This window comes from Lucilia sericata, unplaced genomic scaffold (assembly GCF_015586225.1).
Source record: "Lucilia sericata isolate MDLA Ls3-8-SP2 unplaced genomic scaffold, ASM1558622v1 Contig000545F_arrow, whole genome shotgun sequence".
Taxonomy (NCBI): Eukaryota; Metazoa; Arthropoda; class Insecta; order Diptera; family Calliphoridae; genus Lucilia; species Lucilia sericata.
Genome location: NW_023994555.1, coordinates 136,715 through 158,829, shown reverse-complemented (window position 1 = coordinate 158,829; position 22,115 = coordinate 136,715). Strand labels below are relative to the sequence as shown.

General features: G+C 31.2%; 1 protein-coding gene across 1 annotated transcript; it reads right to left on the bottom strand.

The window, feature by feature from the left end:
• Positions 1-5,243: 5,243 nt before the first annotated feature.
• On the bottom strand, positions 5,244-19,862 carry LOC119606006 (calcitonin gene-related peptide type 1 receptor). The gene is given in 13 exon segments (XM_037959367.1): positions 5,244-5,820; positions 5,891-6,001; positions 6,090-6,163; positions 6,240-6,358; positions 13,385-13,486; positions 13,595-13,721; positions 13,828-13,919; positions 13,990-14,080; positions 18,604-18,674; positions 18,676-18,757; positions 18,759-19,038; positions 19,166-19,308; positions 19,855-19,862. Coding segments are annotated over 13 exon segments (1,572 nt in total). The 3' UTR covers positions 5,244-5,548.
• Between the last annotated feature and the right edge of the window lie 2,253 nt (positions 19,863-22,115).

The window sequence follows — 22,115 nt, the reverse complement described above, 5'->3', positions numbered from 1 at the left end:
TTCAGTTCTAGTTCAGTTCTAGTTCAGTTCTAGTTCAGTTCTAGTTCAGTTCTAGTTCAGTTCTAGTTCAGTTCTAGTTCAGTTCTAGTTCAGTTCTAGTTCAGTTCTAGTTCAGTTCTAGTTCAGTTCTAGTTCAGTTCTAGTTCAGTTCTAGTTCAGTTCTAGTTCAGTTCTAGTTCAGTTCTAGTTCAGTTCTAGTTCAGTTCTAGTTCAGTTCTAGTTCAGTTCTAGTTCAGTTCTAGTTCAGTTCTAGTTCAGTTCTAGTTCAGTTCTAGTTCAGTTCTAGTTCAGTTCTAGTTCAGTTCTAGTTCAGTTCTAGTTCAGTTCTAGTTCAGTTCTAGTTCAGTTCTAGTTCAGTTCTAGTTCAGTTCTAGTTCAATTCTAGTTCAGTTCTAGTTCAGTTCTAGTTCAGTTCTAGTTCAGTTCTAGTTCAGTTCTAGTTCAGTTCTAGTTCAGTTCTAGTTCAGTTCTAGTTCAGTTCTAGTTCAGTTTTAGTTTAGTCCTTCTTGTTCTTAATTTAGATTTTTTACAAAAATTATGAATTTCTTTAGTTTACGTATTAAAATTTTCTTTACAAAATATAACTTAAAACAAAAAATAAACTAATTAAATTATAGTTAATATCATTTTAAATAAATTAAAATTAATCATAATATTTAACATTTGTTTGTTTCCCTATAAGTGTCTATATTAAAACAAATATGAATTATTAAGCAACAATCTAATTTTCTTATTAAAAATTAAAAACAAAAACAAAATATTTTCCTTAATTATTTTAGTATGAAACTTAGTAATTATAAATTTTATGCGTAATTTATTAAAGATAAAACATAAAATAAACCAAATTATTATAATAACAAAAAACTTAACTCAATTTTATATTAAAATATCTAAAGAAAATAATTTAGTAAAAAAACAAATATTTCATACCAAACAACAACAAGACCGTTAAAACCACTGTGCAATACATTTTTAAAAGCGTCTTTGCAGAGAACAAAAAAAAAGCAACAAATACAAACAAATTTCCTATAACAATTAAAAAAAATAACAAAACAAAAACAATGAAATAACTGCAATATTAATATTTTTTTTTATATAAAAACCAAAAAACCAAAAAAGAAATATTAAATGTCTAAAGTTTATATAAAAAATATAATTATATTATTAATTCAAAAGAAAAACGTAAAAAACAACTACACATACAAATGACCACCTACACAGTAAAAAGCAAATCTTTCTCTATAGACATTTTGGTTTAAACTCTCTTTAAAAAAAAACACAAAACAAACTTTTGACCAGAGATTTTAGTACCCAGTAACAAGTAGAAGTAAAGAGAAACCAAAGTAATTGAACTATAAAATCCGTTTTAATGTGTAAAATCAGAAGAAGATTTAACAAAAATGAGTAATAAACAAAAATATCCCCTCCTATAACAACAACAACAACAAAAACAAACAACTACTATATGAAATTATGATAACAAAAAAACCAACATGTGTATGTGTAATTATTATGATTATTATTGTATTTGTATTTTATGTATTAGTTTTCGTTCTACACTCTCTTTTGCTCTTTCATAAAATAAACAATAAAAAAACAACAAAATGTGAACAAAAATTTCAAAACTGAAGTTTTATTTTCATAGGGAAAACATCCAATAAATATAGCATACTTTTAGGCGTAATATAATAATTTTGGAAAATGTTTAACAAAAAGGATATATGGCCAGCTTGCAAACTAAAGTACATAGAAGCATATAGATTGAGGTATAGATAGAAGAACAAAAACTACGGGTTGTAACAAACTTGTTTTTGAAAATATTTTATAAAAAATAATAAAAATTAATAAAATTCAGGTCAAAAATGGGGTTAAAATAATAAAACAGTTTTTAAGTTAAATAAACTTAATTTTCCTAACAAAACTAATGATTTCTATTGACATTTTATTTAAAATTCAAAAAAGGATATATGACTGGCTTCTAAATTATTAAAGCTAGAATCTTTAAACTTGTTGTATAGATAAAAGAACTAAAACTACGGGTTGCAGTAAACTTTGTTTTGAAATTGTTTAATAAATAATAACAAAAATTAACAAAATTCAGGTCAAAAATGGGTTTCGAATACTGAAACTGATTTTAAGTTAAAGAATATTAATTTTCTTAGCAAAACTAATGATTTCTATTGACATTTTATTTAATATTCAAAAAAGGATATAAGGCTGGCTTCGAAACTATTAAAGCTAGAATCTTAAAACTTGTTGTATAGATAGAAGAACTAAAACTACGGGTTGCAGTAAACTTTGTTTTGAAATTGTTTAATAAATAATAACCAAAATTAACAAAATTCAGGTCAAAAATGGGTTTAGAATACTGAAACTGATTTTAAGTTAAAGAATATTAATTTTCTTAGCAAAACTAATGATTTCTATTGACATTTTATTTAATATTCAAAAAAGGATATAATGCTGGCTTCGAAACTATTAAAGGTAGAATCTTAAAACTTGTTGTATAGATAAAAGAACTAAAACTACGGGTTTTGGTAAACTTGGCTTTAAAATTGTTTTATAAAACCTAACAAAAATTAACAAAATTTAGGTCAAAAATGGGATTAGAATACTAAAACCGATTTTTTAGTTAAAGAAAATTTATTTTTCTAGCAAATCTAATGATTTCTATGAACATTTTATTTAAGATCCAAAAAAGGATATGGCTGGTTTCTAAAGAATTAAAACTAGAATGTTAAAACTTGGTGCAAAGATAGAAGAACTAAAGCTACGAGTGGTGGTAAACTTTGTTTTGAAATTGTTTAATAAAAAATAACAAAAAAAGTAGTTAGTTAGTTAGTTAGGTAGTTAGTTAGTTAGTTAGTAGTTAGTTAGTTAGTTAGTCGTTAGTTAGTTAGTTAGTAGTTAGTTAGTTAGTTAGTTAGTTAGTTAGTTAGTTAGTTAGTTAGTTAGTTAGTTAGTTAGTTAGTTAGTTAGTTAGTTAGTTAGTTAGTTAGTTAGTTAGTTAGTTAGTTAGTTAGTTAGTTAGTTAGTTAGTTAGTTAGTTAGTTAGTTAGTTAGTTAGTTAGTTAGTTAGTTAGTTAGTTAGTTAGTTAGTTAGTTAGTTAGTTAGTTAGTTAGTTAGTTAGTTAGTTAGTTAGTTAGTTAGTTAGTTAGTTAGTTAGTTAGTTAGTTAGTTAGTAGTTAGTTAGTTAGTTAGTTAGTTAGTTAGTTAGTTAGTTAGTTAGTTAGTTAGTTAGTTAGTTAGTTAGTTAGTTAGTTAGTTAGTAGTTAGTTAGTTAGTAGTTAGTTAGTTAGTTAGTTAGTTAGTTAGTTAGTTAGTTAGTTAGTTAGTTAGTTAGTTAGTTAGTTAGTTAGTAGTTAGTAGTTAGTTAGTTAGTTAGTTAGTTAGTTAGTTAGTTAGTTAGTTAGTTAGTTAGTTAGTTAGTTAGTTAGTTAGTTAGTTAGTTAGTTAGTTAGTTAGTTAGTAGTTAGTTAGTTAGTTAGTTAGTTAGTTAGTTAGTTAGTTAGGTAGTTAGTTAGTTAGTTAGTTAGTTAGTTAGTTAGTTAGTTAGTTAGTTAGTTAGTAGTTAGTTAGTTAGTTAGTTAGTTAGTTAGTTAGTTAGTTAGTTAGTTAGTTAGTTAGTTAGTTAGTTAGTTAGTTAGTTAGTTAGTTAGTTAGTTAGTTAGTTAGTTAGTTAGTTAGTTAGTAGTTAGTTAGTTAGTTAGTTAGTTAGTTAGTTAGTTAGTTAGTTAGTTAGTTAGTAGTTAGTTAGTTAGTTAGTTAGTTAGTTAGTTAGTTAGTTAGTTAGTTAGTTAGTTAGTTAGTTAGTTAGTTAGTTAGTTAGTTAGTTAGTTAGTTAGTTAGTTAGTTAGTTAGTTAGTTAGTTAGTTAGTAGTTAGTTAGTTAGTTAGTAGTTAGTTAGTTAGTTAGTTAGTTAGTTAGTTAGTTAGTTAGTTAGTTAGTTAGTTAGTTAGTTAGTTAGTTAGTTAGTTAGTTAGTAGTAGTTAGTTAGTTAGTTAGTTAGTTAGTTAGTTAGTTAGTTAGTTAGTTAGTTAGTTAGTTAGTTAGTTAGTTAGTTAGTTAGTTAGTTAGTTAGTTAGTTAGTTAGTTAGTTAGTTAGTTAGTTAGTTCGTTAGTTAGTTAGTTAGTTAGTTAGTTAGTTAGTTAGTTAGTTAGTTAGTTAGTTAGTTAGTTAGTTAGTTAGTTAGTAGTAGTTAGTTAGTTAGTTAGTTAGTTAGTTAGTTAGTTAGTTAGTTAGTTAGTTAGTTAGTTAGTTAGTTAGTTAGTTAGTTAGTAGTTAGTTAGTTAGTTAGTTAGTTAGTTAGTTAGTTAGTAGTTAGTTAGTTAGTTAGTTAGTTAGTTAGTTAGTTAGTTAGTTAGTTAGTTAGTTAGTTAGTTAGTTAGTTAGTTAGTTAGTTAGTTAGTTAGTTAGTTAGTTAGTTAGTTAGTTAGTTAGTTAGTTAGTTAGTTAGTTAGTTAGTTAGTTAGTTTAAAGTTTATGTTTTTCGTTCATTTTTTTATTAACTTAAAAAGAATATATGACTAACTTCTGAACTACTGACTTAATAAAAATTAGGAAAATTTTCGGAAATACATTTTAAAAAATTTTAAAAAATTGTTAAATTCATATTAAAGGAAACAGAATTCAATTTCTGTTAGAAATCATAGATTTTTCGGCAAATATTAATAAGTAATAAAAAAGGATATATGGCTGGCTTATAAACCACTAAAGCTGAAGAGATGAAACTTGGTAGGTGTATGGCTCTACTAAAACTACGAGTTGCGGTGGGTTTAGTTCTGGAATATTTCACTTAAACTTATACAAAGTTCAATAAAATACATTATAAAAATTGCAAAAACTTCTAAAAATAATTTCAAACAAAAGTAAAATCATTGCCACTGTGAAATTATAGACTTTTACAAAGTTTTTTTTTTGCAAAACTAAAAAAGGATATATAGCTAGATGCTAAATTATTAAAGCTAGAAATTTGAAACTTGACAGGTTTATAGCTTAGCTAAAACTGCGTGTTGTAGTTAACTAATTTTTATAATTTTTTGTTTGTTGGCGTTATAAACGTTATTACTTAAAGGTTGCTGTCTTAGCTAGCACTCCTTTTTAACAAAGACTTTCAAACTTTTGTACCGAGAGGAAATAAAACACATTTATCTTTACATCTAGTTGTTCCTTGGTTTCCTGTAAACCCTTTATTTTCTTATATTTAACATTTAATAGGAATTTTGTTTTTTTATTTGCTCATACACTTAAAGTATTAATAATATTTGATAACAAATATTTTCTTTTAGTATCACAAAACATAAAAAACAGTTCAAAATAATACAAATAATAACAAAAATAAATGCGTTTCCTGTAACAGTTTGTAAGAAAATTACATTTTCCCTAAACAGGAAATTAAAAAGAAAAGGAATAAGTAAATACTCTTAAAGGTAAACATTTTGGGGAAGAAAGTATTTCACTTATGCATAACAAAGTGATGTGATTTCATAGACATTTATACTTATTAAACTAAATTCTCTCAATTATTTTGGGAAGGACTTTCCTTCTTAAACACCTAACTCACGACTAGGTGTAGTGGTGGCCATTTGTCCGGTATGACTAGAGGGTGGTGGTGGTGATACAATACTGGGAGCCAAACGATTGCAAAGACTTCGTACCGCAAAAGTAACATCATGATTGGCAAAACAGAACAGAAAGGACACCACAAAACCTTGTAAACTAACCAATATAACCGACAGCAATTGATAGAAACGTTCTAGAGGACTGCCGCTGTCAGGACGGTAGGGTAAGAGAAAATGCTGCAAACCAAAAGTGGCACCTGTTTAAAAGGAAAACCATTTAAAAATATTTTAATTATGTTTATTTTCCTTTATATAATTAAAACACACGTACCAATATAATTGTTGCTCTAACCGCCTTGCGTATGGCCAATGGTGCTGGCTGAGCCGATTGGGGATGTAGTTTGCGTACAATAACACGCAAGACATTGATAAGAAAGACTAAAAATGTATAACAATTAAAACAAAAAATTAAATCAATTAATTTTTAACAGTTTATTCAGCCATACTAGCTGCTAAATTTACTCACAGAAACTGGCCACCAAGGAAATGCATACTGGCACCGAAAAGATCCACAGCAAAAGACTGTCATCCATCCAGCAACTGTGTTATAGAAAAACAAAAAAAAAATAAAAAATTAAAGATTGTCTTCATGTATCTTCTTTCTCCATTTACTTACTGTATATTATCTTCGACATGTAAAAATCTAGCCACGGCATAAGCTGTTATGAAGATAAAGGGTGAAAGCCAGGAAAATATTTTAAACCAACGCATGACAATGGTGTCTTTGACAAAGACCTGAAATAGGAAATAAGTTTTAACAATATATTTAATTGATGCCGAATAACTAAGACAATACTATAACTCAAAATCTAGTCTATAGTCTAGTGTAAAGTATAGTCTATAGTCTAGTCTATAGTGTAGTCTATAGTCTAGTCTATAGTCTAGTCTATAGTCTAGTCTATAGTCTAGTCTATAGTCTAGTCTATAGTCTAGTCTATAGTCTATCTATAGTCTAGTCTATAGTCTAGTCTATAGTCTAGTCTATAGTCTAGTCTATAGTCTAGTCTATAGTCTAGTCTATAGTCTAGTCTATAGTCTAGTCTATAGTCTAGTCTATAGTCTAGTCTATAGTCTAGTCTATAGTCTAGTCTATAGTCTAGTCTATAGTCTAGTCTATAGTCTAGTCTATAGTCTAGTCTATAGTCTAGTCTATAGTCTAGTCTATAGTCTAGTCTATAGTCTAGTCTATAGTCTAGTCTATAGTCTAGTCTATAGTCTAGTCTATAGTCTAGTCTATAGTCTAGTCTATAGTCTAGTCTTAGTCTAGTCTATAGTCTAGTCTATAGTCTAGTCTTAGTCTAGTCTATAGTCTAGTCTATAGTCTAGTCTATAGTCTAGTCTATAGTCTAGTCTATAGTCTAGTCTATAGTCTAGTCTATAGTCTAGTCTATAGTCTATAGTCTAGTCTATAGTCTAGTCTAGTATAGTCTAGTCTATAGTCTAGTCTATAGTCTAGTCTATAGTCTAGTCTATAGTCTAGTCTATAGTCTAGTCTATAGTCTAGTCTATAGTCTAGTCTATAGTCTAGTCTATAGTCTAGTCTATAGTCTAGTCTATAGTCTAGTCTATAGTCTAGTCTATAGTCTAGTCTATAGTCTAGTCTATAGTCTAGTCTATAGTCTAGTCTATAGTCTATAGTCTAGTCTATAGTCTAGTCTATAGTCTAGTCTATAGTCTAGTCTATAGTCTAGTCTATAGTCTAGTCTATAGTCTAGTCTATAGTCTAGTCTATAGTCTAGTCTATAGTCTAGTCTATAGTCTAGTCTATAGTCTAGTCTATAGTCTAGTCTATAGTCTAGTCTATAGTCTAGTCTATAGTCTAGTCTATAGTCTAGTCTATAGTCTAGTCTATAGTCTAGTCTATAGTCTAGTCTATAGTCTAGTCTATAGTCTAGTCTATAGTCTAGTCTAATAGTCTAGTCTATAGTCTAGTCTTCATAGTCTAGTCTATAGTGCTAGTCTATAGTTCTAGTCTATAGTCTATAGTCGTCTATAGGTCTAAGTCTATAGTCTAGGTCTATAGTATAGTCTATAGTCTAGTCTATAGTCTAGTCTATAGTCTAGTCTATAGTCTAGTCTATTAAGTCTAGTCTATAGTCTAGTCTATAGGTCTAGTCTATAGGTCTAGTCTATAGTCTAGTCTATAGTCTCGTCTATAGTCTAGTCTTATAGTCTAGTCTATAGTCTAGTCTATAGTCTAGTCTCTAGTCTAGGTCTCGTTAGTCTATGTCTAATCTATAGACTTAGTCTACAGTCTCAGTCTATAGTCCAGTCTATAGTCTAGTCTATAGTCTAGCTTATAGTAGTCTAAGTCTAGTCTACAGTCTAGTCTATAGTCTAGTCTATAGTCTAGTCTATCGTTCAGTCTATAGTCTAGTCTATAGTCTAGTCTATAGTCTAGTCTATAGTCTAGTCTATAGTCTAGTCTTATAGTCTAGTCTATAGTCTAGTCTATAGTCTAGTCTATAGTCTAGTCTATAGTCTAGTCTATAGTCTAGTCTATAGTCTAGTCTATAGTCTAGTCTATAGTCTAGTCTATAGTCTAGTCCTATAGTCTAGTCTATAGTCTAGTCTATAGTCTAGTCTAGTCTATAGTCTAGTCTATAGTCTAGTCTATAGTCTAGTCTATAGTCTAGTCTATAGTCTAGTCTATAGTCTAGTCTATAGTCTAGTCTATAGTCTAGTCTATAGTCTAGTCTATAGTCTAGTCTATAGTCTAGTCTATAGTCTAGTCTATAGTCTAGACTATGGTCTAGTCTATAGTCTAGTCTATAGTCTAGTCTATAGTCTAGTCTATAGTCTAGTCTATAGTCTAGGCCATAGTCTAGTCTATAGTCTAGTCTGTATTCTAGTCTATAGTCTAGTCTATAGTCTAGTCTATAGTCTAGTCTATAGTCTAGTCTATAGTCTAGTCTATAGTCTAGTCTATAGTCTAGTCTATAGTCTAGGCTATAGTCTAGTCTATAGACTAGTCTACAGTCTAGTCTATAGTCCAGTCTATAGTCTAGTCTATAGTCTAGTCTGTAGTCTAGTCTATAGTCTAGTCTATAGTCTAGTCTATAGTCTAGTCTATAGTCTAGTCTATAGTCTAGTCTATAGTCTAGTCTATAGTCTAGTCTATAGTCTAGTATATAGTCTAGTCTATAGTCTAGTCTATAGTCTAGTCTATAGTCTAGTCTACAGTCTCGTCTATAGTCTAGTCTATAGTCTAGTCTATAGTCTAGTCTATAGTCTAGTCTATAGTCTAGTCTACAGTCTAGTCTATAGTCTAATCTATAGTCTAGTCTATAGTCTAGTCTATAGTCTAGTCTATAGTCTAGTCTATAGTCTAGTCTATAGTCTAGTCTATAGTCTAGTCTATAGTCTAGTCTATAGTCTAGTCTATAGTCTAGTCTATAGTCTAGTCTATAGTCTAGTCTATAGTCTAGTCTATAGTCTAGTCTATAGTCTAGTCTATAGTCTAGTCTATAGTCTAGTCTAGTCTAGTCTAGTCTAGTCTATAGTCTAGTCTATAGTCTAGTCTATAGTCTAGTCTATAGTCTAGTCTATAGTCTAGTCTATAGTCTAGTCTATAGTCTAGTCTATAGTCTAGTCTATAGTCTAGTCTATAGTCTAGTTTATAGTCTAGTCTATAGTCTAGTCTATAGTCTAGTCTATAGTCTAGTCTATAGTCTAGTCTATAGTCTAGTGTATAGTCTAGGCTATAGTCTAGTCTATATACTAGTCTACAGTCTAGTCTATAGTCCAGTCTATAGTCTAGTCTATAGTCTAGTCTATAGTCTAGTCTATAGTCTAGTCTATAGTCTAGTCTATAGTCTAGTCTATAGTCTAGTCTATAGTCTAGTCTATAGTCTAGTCTATAGTCTAGTCTATAGGCTAGTCTATAGTCTAGTCTATAGTCTAGTCTATAGTCTAGTCTATAGTCTAGTCTATAGTCTAGTCTATAGTCTAGTCTATAGTCTAGTCTATAGTCTAGTCTGTTGTCTAGTCTATAGTCTAGGCCATAGTCTAGTCTATAGTCTAGTCTGTAGTCTAGTCTATAGTCTATTCTATAGTCTAGTCTATAGTCTAGTCTATAGTCTAGTCTATAGTCTAGTCTATAGTCTAGTCTATAGTCTAGTCTATAGTCTAGTCTATAGTCTAGTCTATAGTCTAGTCTATAGTCTAGTCTATAGTCTAGTCTATAGTCTAGTCTATAGTCTAGTCTATAGTCTAGTCTATAGTCTAGTCTATAGTCTAGTCTATAGTCCAGTCTATAGACTAGTCTATAGTCTAGTCTATAGTCTAGGCTATAGTCTAGTCTATAGTCTAGTCTATAGTCTAGTCTATAGTCTAGTCTATAGTCTAGTCTATAGTCTAGTCTATAGTCTAGTCTATAGTCTAGTCTATAGTCTAGTCTATAGAATAGTCTATAGTCTAGTCTATAGTCTAGTCTATAGTCTAGTCTATAGTCTAGTCAATAGTCTAGTCTATAGTCTAGTCTATAGTCTAGTCTATAGTCTAGTCTATAGTCTAGTCTATAGTATAGTCTAATAGTCTAGTCTATAGTCTAGTCTACAGTCTAGTCTATAGTGTAGTCTATAGTGTAGGCTTTAATCTAGGCTATAGTCTAGTCTATAGTCTAGTCTATAGTCTAGTATATAGTCTAGTCTATAGTCTAGTCGATAGTCTAGTCTATAGTCTAGTTTATAGTCTAGTCTATAGTATAGTCTATAGTCTAGTCTATAGTCTAGTCTATAGACAAGTCAATAGTCAAGTCCATAGTCTAATCTATAGTCTAGTCTATGGTCTAGTCTATAATCTAGTCTATAGTGTTCCACCAAAAGAAACGCAGATATCTTGTGAATCACCTAACTGCTAAGAAATACGAATTGTTATCCACAGAATGTGTCAACACTGATATGAACAATCTGATTCAAAGAAAACTATGTCGCAAATTAGTTGGAAGAGCTTGATAGCAATCAATTTTAAAAGAAAATTGATAAGAAAATTTCTTAAAATAGATCAAAACAAAGTTAATAAATGAAATGAAATTTAACTTAACAACAAATTTCATTCGATTACATTATCTACAAAGATTCATATTGTTACCCCGTTGGCTGCGATAACGTAGATAATGACTTAAGAAAATGATATAAAATCAGTTCAATAAATTAATTTAATTAGCAGTAGCAATTTAGTAGCAATGTTGCAAACAAGAAATTTTAAAAATTTATCAGTAATACTGCTGATAATAGCGACAATTTGTTCGGTATCATGGGCAAAAGCAATTGTGGAGGAAAACTATAAAGGAACCGATTTAACATCCAATAGAACAGATAATTCGATTCAACAACAACAGCAGTTGGCAGAATCGGCCCATATTATGCGTCGTTTACAACGTCTCTATTATGCTAATCTATTGGCTAATGCCTTAAGTGGTGATGAATTTCCTTTGCAGACTTCTGTCCAGAAAACCATTATGCAGAATTGTGAAAAGTCTTTAATAGAGGAAATCTTTCACGATGCCATCCAGGAGGTATTTTACGAGCAGCCCTTAGCTGATATTAGTCTAAAATTGTGGAGAGTGTACATATACAATTATATGTTTACAAATGCCTTTGAAACTATGGTACGTTCTCAACTGATCTTGTACAGTTTGTATACCATGTATCAACAACTGGATTACAAATACTTAATACAAACAGCATTTATATTACAAAGAGCCACACAATATTCCATGTACGCCAATGATTACTCGAAATTAGATGACGTGCTTAAGTTACGTTTGGAGAAAGTAATCAATAATTTACCCACTACCTTAAGGAATTTTTTTTTTGAACCCACTTTCTGTTTAGTAAATCAATTGAGTGGTGAAATGTTGTATAATTCCCAGCAACCGGTAATGCAAGGCAGCCAAGAATTATACGCCCTAACTCAGGCCTACCCCTCGTGTTCTCTAAACTCAAGCAGTGTTATGGAGACCTCATTGCAGGATTATAACAATGGCAATGTAACAGATTTAAATCTATTGCTTTTCACCAGTCCTCGTCGTTGGCAGTATATTAAGTCGGAAGATTTACCATTTTTGGTAGCCAGTGAAAAAGGTTATGCAGATCCAAATGATAATATGTGGTTAATCGATTTAGTGAAAGAGGAAAGTTTGATCTTTAAGAGTAGACTTACAGGAGGCTATATGTGTTTGTTCAATGCGGTAAGAAAGCAAGTATATGTTGAAAATAAAGATGCCAAAGCAACAGAGCTGTGTCAGTGGAAGGCGGTCAAATGTGAAAATAAATGTGATTAATAATACTGTGTATGTATGTGTTTTGAAGAACAATAAAACCCATAAACAAATTTTAACAAAAATTTATAATTTAAAAATTCAATATTACAATAATTGATATATAAACTAAATTATAGACTAGACTACAGAATATACTATAAAATAGACTACAGGCTAGACTATAGACTAGAATACACTATACAATAGACTATAGACTAGACTAGACTAGACTATAGACTAGACTAGACTATAGACTAGACTATAGACTAGACTAGACTACTAGACTAGACTATAGACTAGACTATAGACTAGACTATAGACTAGACTATAGACTAGACTATAGACTAGACTATAGACTAGACTATAGACTAGACTATAGACTAGACTATAGACTAGACTATAGACTAGACTATAGACTAGACTATAGACTAGACTATAGACTAGACTATAGACTAGACTATAGACTAGACTATAGACTAGACTATAGACTAGACTATAGACTAGACTATAGACTAGACTATAGACTAGACTATAGACTAGACTATAGACTAGACTATAGACTAGACTAGACTAGAGACTAGACTATAGACTAGACTACAGACTAGACTATAGACTAGACTATAGACTAGACTATAGACTAGAATATAGACTAGACTATAGACTAGACTATAGACTAGAATATAGACTAGACTATAGACTAGACTAGACTAGACTAGACTAGACTAGACTAGACTAGACTAGACTATAGACTAGACTAGACTATAGACTAGACTAGACTGACTAGACTAGACTAGACTAGACTATAGACTAGACTGTAGACTAGACTATAGACTAGACTATAGACTAGACTATAGACTAGACTATAGACTAGACTATATACTAGAATATAGACTAGACTATGGACTAGACTATAGACTAGACTATAGAATAGACTATAGACTAGACTATAGACTAGACTATAGACTAGACTATAGACTAGACTATAGACTAGTCTATAGACTATACTATAGACTAGACTATAGACTAGACTATAGACTAGGCTATAGACTAGACTATAGACAAGACTATAGACTAGACTATAGACTAGACTATAGACTAAACTATAGACTAGACTATAGACTAGACTATAGACTAAACTATAGACTAGACTATAGACTAGTCTATAGACTAGACTATGGACTAGACTATAGACTAGACTATAGACTAGACTATAGACTAGACTATAGACTAGACTATAGACTAGACTATAGACTAGACTATAGACTAAACTATAGACTAGACTATAGACTAGACTATAGACTAAACTATAGACTAGACTATAGACTAGACTATAGACTAAACTATAGACTAGACTATAGACTAGACTATAGACTAGACTTTAGACTAGACTATTGATTAACAAATAGACTAGACTATAGACCAGTCTATACACTATTTTTACTTTTCTCATTATTTAATTCAAATGCCCCTTTTAAAATTTTTCCCACACTACTTACCACCACTAATACCAAGTGCAAGTGTAATCCCTCACAGAACATCCAAAAGTAGTTGACCAACATGAAATAATGTATTACAAGATGTAAACCAATGCACCAATACTATGAAAAGTCAACAAAATATAAACACAAAAAAAACCGTATTAAAAGCATTAACAACAATAAAACAAACCAACTATGAGTAAGAGAGTAAGTGTGTCAGCTACCTACCGGATTATTGCGTATCATGTCAGGTTGCTCCACAACCAGTTTATACCACAAAATCCAAGTGACGCAAGTAAAAGCCAACGAGGCAAAGAGGTGGACATGTATGCGTATTCTGGTGCAACGTAAGGACCTTTTTATGTAAGTATATTGAAAGTGTCTTTATTTTAAACAAAATCCTTTTAGATTACTCTTATACAAACACGTACACACATACATAGGAAGGGGATAACACTTACTTAAAACCCAAGAAAATAATGAGGGAAAATATTAAAGCCAGACAGGAGACAGCATAGCCCTTAACATACAGCTCATTGACAAAGGTGCGAAACTGTTGGGAAAAAGGATTATATTAAGGATTTAGTTGAGGTTTCTTTATTGGAATTTCGTGATGGCATTACCTCCAAATCTTCATAGTCTATGCAATTGGTGTAATTTGACCATTCCTGACCGCTTTCGGGATGCTGATACCAGGAGCCATTTTCCAAGCAGCTGAAAGAGAAAGATTGATTTATGAAAAGTTTAGTATTACTTCAGTTGTAGTTCAGTTCCACTTCTAGTTCTGTTCTAGTTCTGTTCTAGTTCTGTTCTAGTTCTGTTCTAGTTCTGTTCTAGTTCTGTTCTAGTTCTGTTCTAGTTCTGTCTAGTTCTGTTCTAGTTCTGTTCTAGTTCTGTTCTAGTTCTGTTCTAGTTCTGTTCTAGTTCTGTTCTAGTTCTGTTCTAGTTCTGTTCTAGTTCTGTTCTAGTTCTGTTCTAGTTCTGTTCTAGTTCTGTTCTAGTTCTGTTCTAGTTCTGTTCTAGTTCTGTTCTAGTTCTGTTCTAGTTCTGTTCTAGTTCTGTTCTAGTTCTGTTCTAGTTCTGTTCTAGTCTCTTCTAGTTCTCTAGTTCTGTTCTAGTTCTGTTCTAGTTCTGTTCTAGTTCTGTTCTAGTTCTGTTCTAGTTCTGTTCTAGTTCTGTTCTAGTTCTGTTCTAGTTCTGTTCTAGTTCTGTTCTAGTTCTGTTCTAGTTCTGTTCTAGTTCTGTTCTAGTTCTGTTCTAGTTCTGTTCTAGTTCTGTTCTAGTTCTGTTCTAGTTCTGTTCTAGTTCTGTTCTAGTTCTGTTCTAGTTCTGTTATAGTTCTGTTCTAGTTCTGTTCTGTTCTGTTCTAGTTCTGTTCTAGTTTCTGTTCTAGTTCTGTTCTAGTTCTGTTCTAGTTCTGTTCTAGTTCTGTTCTAGTTTGTTCTAGTTCTGTTCTAGTTCTGTTTCTAGTTCTGTTCTAGTTCTGTTTCTAGTTCTGTTCTAGTTCTGTTCTGGTTCAATTCTATTTCTCCAAATTAAACAAAATATAATTTTAATCTCCTTAACTCCTTAAAAATCAACTTTTCCTTTTTTGTTAATTTCCAAATTAATCCCAGGAAACACTTTTTAATTCTTTGATCTCCTTTTATGCTTACTACCCAAAATCAATTTTTAATTGTAAATCCTTTTATGTTTTACAGATTTTTTTATATCCAATAATTTTTACTCTTGTTTTCACAAAACTTAACTTGTTTTTATGGGCAATTAAAACATTAAACTACAATTAAAGTACCTTTCTGTAAAAAAGAAACTTTTCTTTAACAAAAATCAACTTTTGTGAGGTAAAGTAAGTAAACTTGTTGGAGTAGAAAACTAGTAGTTAAGCCAAGTGTATAAGGGAACGAATCCCTACCATTAAAACTATTTTGTATATAAAGTGCAAGAAACTTCCTTTCATTTTTTTAAATTTTGCTACTTTAATATCCTTCCCATTTGGGGATTTTCTCCTTATTTTTGGTACATAAACTTTTTTATTGTTTAAAGCTGTAAAAATTTTCAACACTTTAAGTTAAATACTAGAGCACACACAAATTCACGTTAATATCCTTGCTACGTATAAAAAGTTTCTCTTGTTGTTGCTACTGCTGTGTTGGCAACAAAACAATAAAAAAGACGTCTAACTTTTAATTGAGATACAACCACAAACTGCAGACCAACATGAATAAAACACCCACAACAACAAAAACAATAAAAATTCCTAAAACAACTACAACAAAAAATTGCCAAAAATATTATTTACCTTCAAAATATGGAAAAAACAACACAATCTATTAAGAGCCTAAATCTTAAATATTGTCTATGAACACACTAGCATAATAATAAACAATAGAAGTAAAACTTTTGCATAAATTAGAACTAATTTGAAATTAACCCAAAATATCGAAGAGCAATTTATTTGAGTGTAAAAAGTGATCTATAATTTGAACCATATTCTAGTCTATAGTCTGGTCTATAGTCTAGTCTATAGTCTAGTCTATAGTCTAGTCTAGTCTAGTCTATAGTCTAGTCTATAGTCTAGTCTATAGTCTAGTCTATAGTCTAGTCTACAGTCTAGTCTATAGTCTAGTCTATAGTCTAGTCTATAGTCTAGTCTATAGTCTAGTCTATAGTCTAGTCTATAGTCTAGTCTATAGTCTAGTCTATAGTCTAGTCTATAGTCTAGTCTATAGTCTAGTCTATAGTCTAGTCTATAGTCTAGTCTATAGTCTAGTCTATAGTCTAGTCTAGTCTAGTCTATAGTCTAGTCTATAGTCTAGTCTATAGTCTAGTCTATAGTCTAGTCTATAGTTTAGTCTATAGTCTAGTCCATAGTCTAGTCTATAGTCTAGTATATAATCTAGTCTATAGTCTAGCCTATAGTCTAGTCTATAGTCTAGTCTATAGTCTAGTCTATAGTCTAGTCTATAGTCTAGTCTATAGTCTAGTCAATAGTCTAGTCTATAGTCTAGTCTATAGTCTAGTCTATAGTCTAGTCTATAGTCTAGTCTATAGTCTAGTCTATAGTCTAGTCTATAGTCTAGTCTATAGTCTAGTCTATAGTCTAGTCTATAGTCTAGTCTATAGTCTAGTCTATAGTCTAGTCTATAGTCTAGTCTATAGTCTAGTCTATAGTCTAGTCTATAGTTTAGTCTATAGTTTAGTCTATAGTCTAGTCTATAGTCTAGTCTATAGTCTAGTCTATAGTCTAGTCTATAGTCTAGTCTATAGTCTAGTCTATAGTCTAGTCTATAGTCTAGTCTATAGTCTAGTCTATAGTCTAGTCTATAGTCTAGTCTATAGTCTAGTCTATAGTCTAGTCTATAGTCTAGTCTATAGTCTAGTCTATAGTCTAGTCTATAGTCTAGTCTATAGTCTAGTCTATAGTCTAGTCTATAGTCTAGTCTATAGTCTAGTCTATAGTCTAGTCTATAGTCTAGTCTATAGTCTAGTCTATAGTCTAGTCTATAGTCTAGTCTATAGTCTAGTCTATAGTCTAGTCTATAGTCTAGTCTATAGTCTAGTCTATAGTCTTATCTATAGTCTAGTCTATAGTCTAGTCTATAGTCTAGTTTATAGTCTAGTCTATAGTCTAGTCTATAGTCTAGTCTATAGTCTAGTCTATAGTCTAGTCTATAGTCTAGTCTACAGTCTAGTCTATAGTCTAGTCTATAGTCTAGTCTTTAGTCTAGTCTATAGTCTAGTCTATAGTCTAGTCTATAGTCTAGTCTATAGTCTAGTCTATAGTCTAGTCTATAGTCTAGTCTATAGTCTAGTCTATAGTCTAGTCTATAGTCTAGTCTATAGTCTAGTCTATAGTCTAGTCTAGTCTATAGTCTAGTCTATCTAGTCTATAGTCTAGTCTATAGTCTAGTCTATAGTCTAGTCTATAGTCTAGTCTATAGTCTAGTCTATAGTCTAGTCTATAGTCTAGTCTATAGTCTAGTCTATAGTCTAGTCTATAGTCTAGTCTATAGTCTAGTCTATAGTCTAGTCTATAGTCTAGTCTATAGTCTAGTCTATAGTCTAGTCTATAGTCTAGTCTATAGTCTAGTCTATAGTCTAGTCTATAGTCTAGTCTATAGTCTAGTCTATAGTCTAGTCTATAGTCTAGTCTATAGTCTAGTCTATAGTCTATCTATACTAGTCTGTAGTCTAGTCTATAGTCTAGTCTATAGTCTAGTCTATAGTCTAGTCTATAGTCTAGTCTATAGTCTAGTCTATAGTCTAGTCTATAGTCTAGTCTATAGTCTAGTCTATAGTCTAGTCTTTAGTCTAGTCTATAGTCTAGTCTATAGTCTAGTCTATAGTCTAGTCTATAGTGTAGTCTATAGTCTAGTCTTTAGTCTAGTCTATAGTCTAGTCTATAGTCTAGTCTATAGTCTAGTCTATAGCCTAGTCTATAGTCTAGTCTATAGTCTAGTCTATAGTCTAGTCTATAGTCTAGTCTATAGTTTAGTCTATAGCCTAGTCTATAGTCCAGTCTATAGTCTAGTCTATAGTCTAGTCTATAGTCTAGTCTATAGTCTAGTCTATAGTCTAGTCTATAGTCTAGTCTATAGTCTAGTCTATAGTCTAGTCTATAGTCTAGTCTATAGTCTAGTCTATAGTCTAGTCTATAGTCTAGTCTATAGTCTAGTCTATAGTCTAGTCTATAGTCTAGTCTATAGTCTAGTCATAGTCTAGTCTATAGTCTAGTCTATAGTCTAGTCTATAGTCTAGTCTATAGTCTAGTCTATAGTCTAGTCTATAGTCTAGTCTATAGTCTAGTCTAGTCGTCTATAGTCTAGTCTATAGTCTAGTCTATAGTCTAGTCTATAGTCTAGTCTATAGTCTAGTCTATAGTCTAGTCTATAGTCTAGTCTATAGTCTAGTCTATAGTCTAGTCTATAGTCTAGTCTATAGTCTAGTCTATAGTCTAGTCTATAGTCTAGTCTATAGTCTAGTCTATAGTCTAGTCTATAGTCTAGTCTATAGTCTAGTCTATAGTCTAGTCTATAGTCTAGTCTATAGTCTAGTCTATAGTCTAGTCTATAGTCTAGTATAATGTATAATCTAGTATAAAGTGTACTCTAGTCTATATTCTGGTTGTATCCTAATCTATAGCTCCTTTTTAGGTTAATTTTTAGTATTGATTTGTTATTTACATTATCCCATTTATTTTACATTCCTCCCTCTTTTAATTTGTATTTAAAACTTACGTTTTATGAGCCAAAAATTTACTATTGAAACCCTCAACAAAATCTGGACAATATTGACTTAACACCGTGCCAGGCTGGTGTACGTGGCCAACATAGATAACCATCAAAACGCACAGGACAATACAATGATGATGCCGATGAAGAGGATGATTTTATTATCAAAATTACTAAAGCTACCCGAAGAACCCGGCGAACTGCCAGCACTGCTACTGCTCAGGGTGGTATAGGTATAGTTGACATCAGCTGTATCAAAGTTATTGAGAACATCAGCAGCATCATCATCATTATTATCCTCATCAGGTGCCAGTGTGATGGTATTGATGGTGGCATACAATTCATTACGTTTCGCTTCATTTTCATTGACATTTTGCATATCAATGGAACCCTCATAGAGTACAGCTTCCTCGAGATAACGTGGTATGGCTGTGGGATAATCTGAAATAGAAACAATATTGTATTTGATTAATACAATTAGTTACAATGAGACAGACCAACGCAGGATACGTTTGAATGAGTTTACTTGAAAATATTACCTGCTGTGCTGCCAATGGTATAATACTGCTGGTTTCCGTTTGATTTTCATTTACAGTCTCATTTTTATAGCGTATCATACATTCCATAAAGAGATGAGAGAGAACTTCTCTTAAATGTTTATCTTTTTCCCCGGATGGGGTTGTCCAAAAAATAAGGACATTTTCGTTGGTCCTTGTTTTTTAGTATTTTCTTTTGGTGCTTAGAACATAAGGATTTCTGTGGGAGTAGGGGGGAAAGAAATAAAGTATTGTGGTTCATTATTTATTTAGAGCAATTTCAAAAGGAATTTTTAAGTTGGAAAAATGGATTCAATAATATTAATTACTAAATCTTAAAAATAAACAATTGAGCAAGTGTTCTTTAAGTTTGTTATAAAAGCTATTAGATTTTAAATTAGTTTAATGACAACAAGCTTATAAAAGAGATTAACTTTAAGATAATTCCTGAAAATAGACTTTACAATTTGTTTGATTGTACTCCCACACGTATTGCCACTAAAGTAAACAATTTGCTTTCAAATAACTGCCTTAAAGTAGGCTTTAGATATTGCTGAGATTTGTTGTATTTCCACAATAAAAAGTTCTTTTCCTTTAATTTCTTGTAATGAATTCAATAGTGCCAATCTAACTAGTCAATGAAAATGGTCCTTTAAGGTTTTTCTTTAACATTTTTCTCAATTATTTTATTTTTTCTTCAATCCAGGTACACAACAATTACTTGCCCATGTTTTTCTGGGAAAACATATAGAAACATAAAATAATAAAAAAAATAGCTTTGAATACAATCAACAATTTGTCAAAGTAAATATAGAGCAGAAGGTGTTTCCTGTCGAAGTCTCACAAATTTGTAATTGAATACAGGAACATAAAGAAACGTACCCTACAATCGGTAAACATGATCAAGGTAATAGTGTGATTTACTTTTGAAAAATGAAATTGTTTGGAAGTAACAGAAGTAGAACAGAAATAGAAAGTAACTAGAACAGAACTACAACAGATCCAAAACAGAACTAGAATGGAACTAGAATATAACTAGAACAATAATAGAACAATACTAGAACAGAACTAGAAGAACTAGAACAGAACTAGAACAGAACTAGAACAGAACTAGAACAGAACTAGAACAGAACTAGAACAGAAAGAACAGAACTAGAACAGAACTAGAACAGAACTAGAACAGAACTAGAACAGAACTAGAACAGAACTAGAACAGAACTAGAACAGAACTAGAACAGAACTAGAACAGAACTAGAACAGAACTAGAACAGAACTAGAACAGAACTAGAACAGAACTAGAACAGAACTAGACAGAACTAGAACAGAACTAGAAACTAGAACAGAACTAGAACAGATCTAGAACAGAACTAGAACAGAACTAGAACAGAACTGGAACAGAACTAGAACAGAACTACAACAGATCTAGAACAGAACTAGAACAGAACTAGAACAGAACTGGAACAGAACTAGAACAGAACTACAACAGAACTAGAACAGAACTAGAACAAAACTAGAACAGAACTAGAACAGAACTAGAACAGAACTAGAACAGAACTAGAACAGAACTAGAACAGAACTAGAACTAGAACAGAACTAGAACAGAACTAGAACAGAACTAGAACAGAACTAGAACAGAACTAGAACAGAACTAGAACAGAACTAGAACAGATCTAGAACAGAACTAGAACAGAACTAGAACAGAACAGAACAGAACGAACTAGCAATAACAGAACACTACAGAACTAGAACAAACTAGAACAGAACTAGAACAGAACTAGAACAGAACTAGAACAGAACTAGAACAGAACTAGAACAGAACTAGAACAGAACTAGAACAGAACTAGAACAGAACTAGAACAGAAATAGAACAGAACTAGAACAGAACTAGAACAGAACTAGAACAGAACTAGAACAGAACTAGAACAGAACTAGAACAGAACTAGACAGAACTAGAACAGAACTAGAACAGAACTAAACAGAACTAACAGAACTAGAAAGAACTAGAACAGAACTAGAACAGAACTAGAACAGAACTAGAACAAACTGAACAGAACTAGAACAGAACTAGAACAGAACTAGAACAGAACTAGAACAGAACTAGAACAGAACTAGAACTAGAACAGAACTAGAACAGAACTAGAACAGAACTAGAACAGAACTAGAACAGAACTAGAACAGAACTAGAACAGAACTAGAACAGAACTAGAACAGAACTAGAACAGACTAGAACAGAACTAGAACAGACTAGAACAGAACTAGAACAGAACTAGAACAGAACTAGAACAGAACTAGAACAGAACTAGAACAGAACTAGAACAGAACTAGAACAGAACTAGAACAGAACTAGAACAGAACTAGAACAGAACTAGAACAGAACTAGAACAGAACTAGAACAGAACTAGAACAGAACTAGAACAGAACTAGAACAGAACTAGAACAGAACTAGAACAGAACTAGAACAGAACTAGAACAGAACAGAACTAGAACAGAACTAGAACAGAACTAGAACAGAACTAGAACAGAACTAGAACAGAAACTAGACAGAACTAGAACAGAACTAGAACAGAACTAGAACAGAACTAGAACAGAACTAGAACAGAACTAGAACAGAACTAGAACAGAACTAGAACAGAACTAGAACAGAACTAGAACAGAACTAGAACAGAACTAGACAGAACTAGAACAGAACTAGAACAGAACTAGAACAGAACTAGAACATAACTAGAACTTAACTAGAACCGAATTCAGCTATTTATTTAACTTTTTATCCTTTTATCCTTTACTGGTGTATCAGATAACAATTTTTATCATTTACTTATGCTGCTTTAATGTTGACATGTAGTCTTATTTATAGCCCTTTATTTTAGGCCTATAATACATTATTATTTTTCGTATCATTTTCTTTACATACATACATCTTTTTACATTTTCTTTATGTTACATTTTCGTAACCATTTCTTGCTATTTACTGTCATGTGTTTT